The 10078-nt window shown below is 33.7% G+C and overlaps 2 protein-coding genes across 2 annotated transcripts; both read left to right on the top strand.

Moving 5' to 3' along the window:
* The first annotated feature begins 5496 nt into the window (after positions 1–5496).
* On the top strand, positions 5497–6501 carry LOC126716497 (receptor-like protein 7). Its single transcript, XM_050417318.1, has one exon. The coding sequence runs from the start codon at positions 5497–5499 to the stop codon at positions 6499–6501; it is 1005 nt and encodes a 334-aa protein (XP_050273275.1).
* A 43-nt stretch (positions 6502–6544) lies between these two features.
* On the top strand, positions 6545–7657 carry LOC126716498 (receptor-like protein 9DC3). The gene has a single exon (XM_050417319.1). The coding sequence runs from the start codon at positions 6545–6547 to the stop codon at positions 7655–7657; it is 1113 nt and encodes a 370-aa protein (XP_050273276.1).
* The last annotated feature ends 2421 nt before the right edge of the window (positions 7658–10078 follow it).

Consider the following 10078-nt stretch of genomic DNA (forward strand, 5'->3'; position numbering starts at 1 on the left):
CTCAAAGCATTAGAACTACACCTAGTGAACCTTGAGGCAGAAATTGAGATTGAAAGAAATACCATTAGTCAACTCTTTGGCAAAGAGGAAATCCATCCAATGGATAAAACGACTATCATGGGCACAGATTATGCTCGGTTAAGTCTTAAGACTCAAACCCAGCTAAGAAGTGCTGTTGCCAACTTGCCTTCCGATATACAACAACGTATATTCCGAAGCAAGGCTATGTCTGGATCATGTGACCTATGGTTCAAACATTTACAGATATTGGTCATCACCCACTTCCCAGTATACGATGAATCAGAAGATGCTGCCTTCATCCTATCCACTTGGGAAAGATACTTTGGAAGCAGTCAAAGGATCTATGAGAAGAAACATCCTTTCCCCGGTCTAATCATCAATTATGAAGATTGGTCCGTTGAAGAAGATCCAAGCTGGCTTTCAAGGATGTTTGAATATGGATTCGTTCGTCTCATTAGGCTCACAAGCCATGATCAGATCAACCAATTCCCACAAATCATCCGACAGGTTGTCTTAAAAATCAAAAGTCCTTTTGTGTCTATCAGATGCTGGAGTACTCTTCCCCACTGGGACAGAAACAATTGGATGGATATCCAACCTGCTCACCACCTTGTACTCATCAATGGGTACACCCACAATGGTCCTTGGTATGAAGGAGACTCTTATCTCCATAATGAAGACCCTAAAGCTCTTGCAGGATGCTGGAGTGGTTACTTCAACAATGAGATCATAGATGTCACCCATGAGCTATGGCAGAATTACCACTTTGTTGGAAATACTGGAAGAATTACAGGTATTCACCACCAGGCCGTATTCTGAATCTCTCCATACTGAAAGGATCGACTACATTGAGCCCGGACAGATAGTAATGCGACAAGCAGACTATGAACCTATCCTGTTCTGTGGCATATGTGATAAGTTCGCCAGATATCATGACCATAACTATGATTATGACCCTCCATGGGATCCTTATGATGGTTATCCTTCTGGTTATGATACAGATTGAAGCTTCAGGACGCCCCAGAACGGCTTCCAAATGTCATCCTCTGCAAAAGAACCGGTTACTATTCAGAACAGTACCCGCATGCAGATCACTATTCACTGCACAGTCCAGAACACTATGCAGAGTCACTATTCCGGAAAAGCAAGGGGACAAGATACTGTTCATAAACAGTGACCAGCTACTGTTCACTCTACAGTACCCCAGACAGAATCATTGAGTTACTATTTGCTTTCGGTGGAAAAGAATCTACCCAAGGTAAAAGCAGTTTACTCTCCGTGATTCCAGCGGTCTTCTGACAGCATCCAAGGCTCCCTCTCCCTATAAAAGGCAGCCTTCGACTCAGTCTTCAGCAGGCTCAATTCTAGGCTTAGTTTCAGAATTACCTCAGAGTTCCTTCTATTGTAATCAGAATGACTCTTTCTCTTCTCCCCCATATACATATATATATATATATAGAGATGTTAAAATTGACAAAAATGAATATGTAAAGTCAATAATCTATTTATATATTTTTTTGGTAAAATAAAAAGGAATAAATAATAAAAAATAATTATGTGGCGAATGACGTGACGATGAGATGGCGCAACAGGAGCTCAACAGTAATAAATGTCACGTTTCAGCTTTTAGTAATATATAGATTATATATTTTTTTGGTAAAATAAAAAGGAATAAATAATAAAAAATAATTATGTGGCGAATGACGTGACGATGAGATGGCGCAACAGGAGCTCAACAGTAATAAATGTCACGTTTCAGCTTTTAGTAATATATAGATTTTATAACTAATTTTTTTTAGTTGTACTATCAAGTGACTCATTTATAAATTATAGTACTTACTGCAAAAACTAGGCGATTACTTTATTCACTTGGATAAAATCATATACTTTATTCTTCAAAAAAGATAAAATCGAAAAAGATAAAATCACTTTATCATCATTGTCGTTGAATGTTCTTGTATGGGTCAGGAATGTTCTTGTATGGGTCAGAACGAGTTACAATCTAGTTAGATATTTACACAAGATATAGTTAAATTATCCACTTGTATTCTCTACTCTGTTGCATCTCTTCCTATAAGACTATCGTTTCATACTTCCAGCCAATACGACCTGTCGTGTAGCTTAGTTCTAAACTAATAACTTCCCATGAAAAATGTATAAAAAAGAGAGCAATATTTTCATTTATTATTTTAAGCACATTTTTCGGTAGGTTTTTTAGAGGACTTACACACACACAAAATAAAGTGTATCCTTTTTTTTTTTTTTTTTTTTTTGATGAATCTCATAAATTTTTATTTGTGCATCGAAGTTGTGATCTTCTAAATTTCTCCACATATGACTTCTCTAAGGGTTCAAGGATCCTTAATATGGTGATGACCTTCGTTCTCACTCCATGGTCTCACTATAACACTATCACTGAGTCTCGTGCTCATTTTCTTTTCTCTCTCTTGGAGGGTCTCTCTAGAGACTTTCCTTCACACATGATAGTATCTATGATGGATATTTATCAAGATATTGCTGCACGTGATAAGCTAATCTTTAAGAGGAACTCCTCTCTAGGTTGGAGTCCCTTCAATTTTCAATGTGAATTTTAAAATTATTTGTTCTCTTAAATATATATATATATATATATATATATATAATGAAAACTGCGATTTTGTCGTTTATAGTAATTTTTGTTTTTATAACTTTTTGCTCAAAAGTTAGATTAAAGTCCTATTTGTTTTGGAATGACCCTTAAGGTCAATAGTTTATGATTTTGCATTTAACTCAATTTTTCTATTTCTGGTAAATTTCGGTATTTGGTCACCTAATTGCTTAACTAGTGCGAATTAGAATTTCAGACATTTTTTAATCGTCCTAAGGTTTTACTTTCTCAGCATTTATATATTTTTTAGCCGTCGGAGGAAAATCATATTATTATTAATAAAATTGCGGAGTTTTTCTCAAACTTTCTTTGGTAGATTCAAGTTTATCACCTTGTGGATTCAAGGAGTCTCTCATGGATTCGAGATTTACGGTCAGAAACTAACAATTTAGTTTCTATTTCATCAAAGAGAGCATCATGTATGCTTTTTTCAGGCTTTTGCGACATCACTTCCAATCTAAAATCCGAGAGAGTGAATAGAATAGATAAAAAGGTAAGATGAAAGATGCTCCAATGACATGTTTGTGGTATCAAATCATTATTTCACATCCATTTTTATGTGTTAAAATGTGAACATTTCCCTTCAATCATGGATACGTGTAAAATAGAGATACGTGTAAAATAGAGGGTGTGAACTAATATTTTTCCTATCCACAATTTGACTTTTACCAAAGAATGGGATGTAAATGCTCATACCTTTCCTCAAAAAAGAAAAAATAAAATAATTGGGGCAACAACTCTGTCCATTATCTCATATCTTGCTTAAAATATTTGGTGAAATCTTCTTTGCGTTGACTAACTTTTAAGATTTATGTTCTCATTGGTATTATTTAATCAAGATATTTATGTTGAAATCTATTTAGTGGAAGCCTATTCACACAAGACTTCAACTAACATTTAACGTGGTCTATTCAATTTCATGCCAATACATTATTATTCATGGGTAACACCAAACAAAATTTACAAAAAAAAATATCGATTATAACAATATAACCACATGACTGATTAACACAAATCAAACTCTAAGACCCTTAAAATTAAGGTCGGTAACAAACACTAACACAAACTAACCTAAATCACAACACATCCAAATTTAGACAACTGGACTTGATCTTGGATTTGCAGCAACAGCAAGAAAGGAGAAAGGGTTTATATATGTCATCTCTAGGAAGTGTGGTTTTATATAGTCAGGTCAAACGCGAAAATGATAAAAATACACTTTCACATTTCAGAAAATGAGATCATGAAAGTGTTTCGAAGACACATTTAACAAAGGGACTGTCCCAAGGCACCAGTGCTTAAGATTGATGTTTGAAATTAACGGGAGAAACTGGAGTGCAATTGTATATTATTGGCAAGTGCATATCAAACAGAGAATTGAGCATGGGAGATCCGTTTGATACCACAGTACATATATTTATGCAGATAAATGAAAATTTCATCAACAAAAATAAACATAAATGCAACAGATGCAATGAGAAATATTATCTGCAAACAAGATCAAAACAATCCAAATGACATAAAAGGAACAAAACTAAACAAAGATCCTTAAACAGGATAAAAAAATAGACAAAGTGATCCTCTATAAGCTGCAAAGAATTCTATTATTTAAGACAAAATTCTAGGCATTTCAGCACCTGCAACTAGTCAAGCTTTTTCTGGGAGATCCGTTTGATACCATATTTTTCTGGGCTATGGAGGAAATGCAAATACAAAATCATAATGAATAGATAAGCTCACACCTAATCTAGAGGAATCCAACTAAAAGATAAAAAGCAAGAAAGTTTCCATCTATTGGAATCCACTCAGAGATTTAAACAAATTTTGTTTTTCCTAATTCTCAAAAGTCAGAGACCGATTAATTCGAAACCTCACTCACTAATCTTGCAATTGGAGCAACCCTCCAAGCATCATGAGTAACACAACTTACATTTTCAAGACCTGAAAATTTAATTGAAATCAAAGAATTAATTGATCAAATATTCAAAGTACAACTAACACGACCAACAAGACAAGGGAAATGGAAATGATAATCTGGAAACCAAATAGAAAAGGAAATTTTTTTAAAAAAATTCGCCATTTTTAGAGTGTATTCTATCAACCTAGATAGTTGTAAAACAATTATTATATTGCACACGGTTCGTTACATTGAAAACTAGATATTGCACACCATTTGGCAAAAAAAATTTTGTTTTTGTTTTTGTTTTGTTTAGTTTTTTTTGTTTTTTTTTTTAAATTTTTTTTTTAAATTTAACAAAACTATTTTTTGTTTAAATTTTTAAAAAGCTAACTTATATTTTTTTGGTTAAACTTTTACCATAAAAGCTAACAAAAACTATATATTATAGATATTTTGTCTTATATTTAGCAAATAAGCTATCAAACAACTGCGTGATACTAAACAGAAATAGAATTTCCCATTGATATGTGACTTTCTTGCTAATTCTTTTGGGATAATTCCATAATTAATTTTGAAAATTACCTAAAAATACTGATTGGAGTTACATATGTTAATGTTATAACTATACCAACTCGATGATCAAATTTTGCCAAGTTATTTATTTGGACATCATCATCATTTTACTACACCATGTTCATGTTGATGCGCTTGCTTTACATACTCCCTCTGTTTCATCTTATACATTCGTTTCCTTCCAAGCAGCCACTATGCCATGATGATGAGAGCTCAGCCTTGTTGCAATTCAAGAAAAGCTTTATCATAAACAAGTCTGTCTCTTTGTATGATCCTATTGCAAATCATAGGGTTGAAACTTGGACATTAGAAGGAGAAAACAGTGATTGCTGCTCTTGGGATGGAGTAGACTGCGATGAGGACACAGGTCATGTCATTGGCCTTGACCTCAGTAGCAGTTGGTTCAATCAACTCCAACAGCACTCTCTTTTGTCTTGTTCACTTACAAAGGCTTAACCTTGCAGACAATCACTTTAACTACTCTCAAATCCCGTCCCAGGTTGGAAATCTTTCAAAACTCACATATCTCAATCTCTCACATTCTGCGTTTTTTGGTCAAATCCCATTTGAAGTTTCAAAACTTTCCCAATTGTCATCTCTGGATCTATGTTGCAACTATGATTTGTCTTCAGGCATATACTTCTTACAATTCAAACAGTTGAGTCTAACAAGCCTAGTTGGAAACCTAACGCGCATAGAAAACCTTGATCTAAGTGGGGTGAATATATTCTCCACGGTGCCTAATATCTTTGCAAACTTGTCTAATTTAAGGTCCCTTTATCTCCATGATTTTGGAATGCATGGGCAATTTCCAATAGGCATCTTTAAGCTACCAAATTTGCGGGTTCTTGACGTGAAGTACAACCAAGATCTCACTGGTTCTTGGCCTCACTTTCAATATTGGAGTAGTCGTTTGGAGGAAATTGACCTTGGAAGCACCGGTTTCACGGGTGAGCTACCCACTTCTATGGGAAATTTCGGCTCCTTGATTGCTTTGAATATTGGGTTTTGCAACTTCTCAGGATCCATTCCTTCTTCAATTGGTAACCTCACAAATCTTATTTATCTTAAGCTTTCAAATAACAATTTGGCGGGTAACATCCCGTCTTCAATTGGAAATCTTATCCAACTTGCTTTTCTAGACCTCTATGATAATCAATTGTCCGGTCCATTCACTTTTGGGTTTACAAACTTGACACAACTGGTTGTCCTTAACTTGAGCGGCAATCGTTTATCTGGTCCAATTCCTTTTGGGTTTATGAACCTCACAAAATTATATGTCTTGGGCCTTTGGGAGAATGAGTTTGAAGGTCAGTTTACAATCTCCATCCTTAAACAAAATAATCTTTTATTTTCTTGATATTTCTGCTAATTACCTAAGTGGAACTTTGTTTATTTGCAACATGACTTCTCTTCATATCCTTGATGTGTCTGATAACTACTTTAGTGGTTCACTTCTTCCATGCTTGCACAATATCTTGGAATTGAGGACGATTAGTTTGAGAGGAAACAAATTCCAAGGACTATTACCAAGATCATTGTCCAATTGCACCATGTTAGAGGCCTTTGATGTTAGTGATAATCAATTCAATGACACTTTTCCCTCTTGGTTGGGAAATCTTCCAAACTTAAAGCTTCTCCTATTGCAGTCCAACAAATTATATGGGCAAATATTAGAAAGTCCTGAAACCAATTATCAATTCCCCAACTTGCGAATTATTGATCTTTCTTACAATAGTTTTATCGGAAGGTTGCCATTGAAGTCCTTTAGAAATTGGAACACCTTGAAATTGGACAATGAATTCCACTTGACATATATTCAGGCAAAACTATATTCTAGTGATGGGACATACCATATGTATTACAATTATGATTATACAATGCAACTAAAAAACAAAGGTCTGGATATAGCGTACGATAAGGTCCTAGAATTCTATAGAGCCATTGATATGTCAAGTAATAGGTTTGTTGGAGAGATTCCAGGTTACATTGGAGATTTGAAAAATCTTCATATGCTGAATCTTTCCAACAACATTCTCATCGGACACATTTCACCATCTATAGGAAATCTTACCATGCTAGAATCATTGGACCTTTCTCAAAATAGGCTCTCAGGGGAGATTCCATCACAACTAACACAGCTTATTTTTCTCGAAGGGTTCAATGTTTCTCATAATCAACTCACTGGCTCTATACCACATGAGAAACAATTTGATACATTTGAAAACAAATCATTTAAGGGGAATTTAGGCTTGTGTGGTAATCCATTATCAAAGAAGTGTGGGGATTCTGATTCTTCACTACCTTTACCTTCAACTTCTAAACAAATTCAAGATTTTGCTGTGTCTCTCTTTGAATTTGGTTGGGAAATAGTTTTGATTGGGTATGGATTTGGACTAATTGTCGGAGTGATAATTGGCAACATTGTGGCTACAAAAAAACTTGATTGGTTGATGAAGACCTTTGGAATAAGGCAACGGACACAAAGAAATGTGATAAGGGAGCATAGGAACTAAGGTTTTTTTTTTTTTTTTTTTTGGTTGAAACTGAGCTTGCACCTTGTGAAGATACAATTAAATATGTTTAGAATGTTACAATATCATGTGCATACTTACTATATAATTTAATAAAAATTGTGTTCTACTTCTACATGTTCTGATAGAGTAAAGTTGTAATACCCCAATTTTTTTTTTATGATTATCACCGTACCTTGTGTTCTACTTCTATATGTGTGTGCACAGTAAGATGGGAGTAGACAATTTTGTGGTGCTACAAATAGGAGAGAAAATTAAAGTTTTAGTGCAACAATTTAATGAGGCAACTAAAATAAATAAATAAAAGAAGAAGATGTTTTATGGACTTCTTGGAGACTAAAGAGATAAGCTCAAGCGGGTTTTAAACTCTAGCCCACTAAGCCCACATCTTTGATGCATTAAAATATAAAGATGAAAAGATAAATTAGGGTTTTCATAAGAAGGGTTTCATCACTAAGGAGGCTAGGAGGTGTATTTTTCTTTAGAGTTAATTGAAGAGGCAACCAATTGTTCCAAGTATGATTTTTCATTTGTTAGAATCAAAGAATTAAAAAGAGTTAGTGATATGTAAATTTGTTTCGAAGAGATATCTTTTCCTAGAATTTGGTTTACACTTTTGCGTTAGTCCTTGAAGCCTAGGTTGCCACTTTATGTATTCTAGAACAAAAGCCAAAGTTATTAAATCTAGGAGTATGGCTTTTGTTATTTTCGAAAGATTGTAAAGAGTATTTGGGCTGCAATGATAATCACACATATATCCGGTTTTATATCAAAAGGTTCTTTTGTTTTTATCGGACAGCTTATACCAAAATCCCACATAGTTTTCATAGTAGGTTGCTCACATTTTGTCAAAGTCCAATTTCTCTGATTGATGGATTGATGGCCTTGGTAGTCTTTGCCTAGACTTTGACTAGTCCAAACACAATGAACCATTCAAGTTCAACACTTCTACAATTGTTTTAAAGGATAATGACAAATTTGAGATTCCATACCAAAATTCTTATATTAATCCGTAGGGTCAATGGATGTTAAATTCGTGAGTAGAATCATATTGGTTTTGGCCCACCGTTTGCATTGGGGATTATATATTAAATCCTAAAGTGTTGGCTACTGCATTCCTCATGGTAAAATGAGTTTCGATTAATGCCAAGAATGTACCATTGATTAGAATACCATCTGTTAGAAAAACGTTAATTTAGTGCTGAAAGTGTTATTAGTTCAGCAAAGTATAATTCTAGTGAGTCCATTTGTATAGTTCTATAAGCTTTATATTTTGTAGAATATATTAAGTATATTTTATGATTGATGGTAGGTCTTATTTAAGAGTGTTTTGAGGCTTTTTGGAGGTTGTTTCGGCCGGACTTTCAGAGTGATTTAAGTGTTGTAAGTAATTATGCATAATATGCACAAGTTTTATTCTTTAGGTTCTTAGAAGTTAAAGGTTTTCAAAAGTTATGTTTTTAAAGCTTATGTTTTCTAAAGTTTATCGAAAGCATTATTTTTACATCATTGAAAGAGAAATTTCGACTTTTAGACAATGTTTTAAAGAGAAACTTCGAATTTTTAATAATGTTTTAAATGTCCAAATCTCATTTAAAAGATGATTTCTAAACTAAATTATTTTCCGAAAATAATTGAGTTTCAAAGTAAGTTTTCTAAAAAGGTTCTTGTTCTTTAAGTTTGTTTAAAACCAAGTGATTTCAAAGTCATATTCTTACTTTTCAAATGGTATTTAAGTCATTTCTTTTAACAAATTGAGTTTTCAAACTTACTCAAGAATTGTAAAAATATTTATATAAACTCTTTAGTTCTTATTCATTCCCTAAGAGAGTCAAGCATCCTTTGATTTATGTTCAATTCAAGATTGTGATATTCACTATGCCTTTATTTTTGGAATAATTGTTAATATTAAGAAAATTATTCTATTTTGTATATATTTTGTTTTGTGATATGTGACTCAAAATGAATGTTTTGTAAATCCGCTCACAGGATTGTATGTAAGAATATGTGTCGATCCCTCACTAGCAGGGGCTAGATGTTGGTATCCACTTACAGGATTGTATGTGAGAATATGTAATGTATATATGTGACACTGTGCTCAGATCAATTATGGGTCCGTTTGGATTGAGCTTATTTTTGCTGAAACTGAAAACTGAAAACACTATAGCGAAATAATTTTTAAATGTGTAAATAGTACTGTGAGACCTATTTTTAATGAAAAAGTTGTTGAAAAGTGTAATTTATGAGACCCGTGAACAGTGCACGAATGCACTGTTCATAGTTGACTTGTCAACCATTGCGGGCTGAAACAAAAAAAAAGAAAAAAAAAAAGAAAAGAGAAAAACGCAGAACAAAAACGCAAACGCCACAATCATTTTAATCCAAACGGGTACTATATGTATG

Source organism: Quercus robur, chromosome 3, assembly GCF_932294415.1.
Source record: "Quercus robur chromosome 3, dhQueRobu3.1, whole genome shotgun sequence".
NCBI lineage: Eukaryota > Viridiplantae > Streptophyta > Magnoliopsida > Fagales > Fagaceae > Quercus > Quercus robur.

Coding starts and splice junctions, on each gene's coding strand:
- LOC126716497 (XM_050417318.1), top strand. CDS start 5,497: ATGAGGACACAGGTCATGTCATTGGCCTTGACCTCAGTAGCAGTTGGT.
- LOC126716498 (XM_050417319.1), top strand. CDS start 6,545: ATGACTTCTCTTCATATCCTTGATGTGTCTGATAACTACTTTAGTGGT.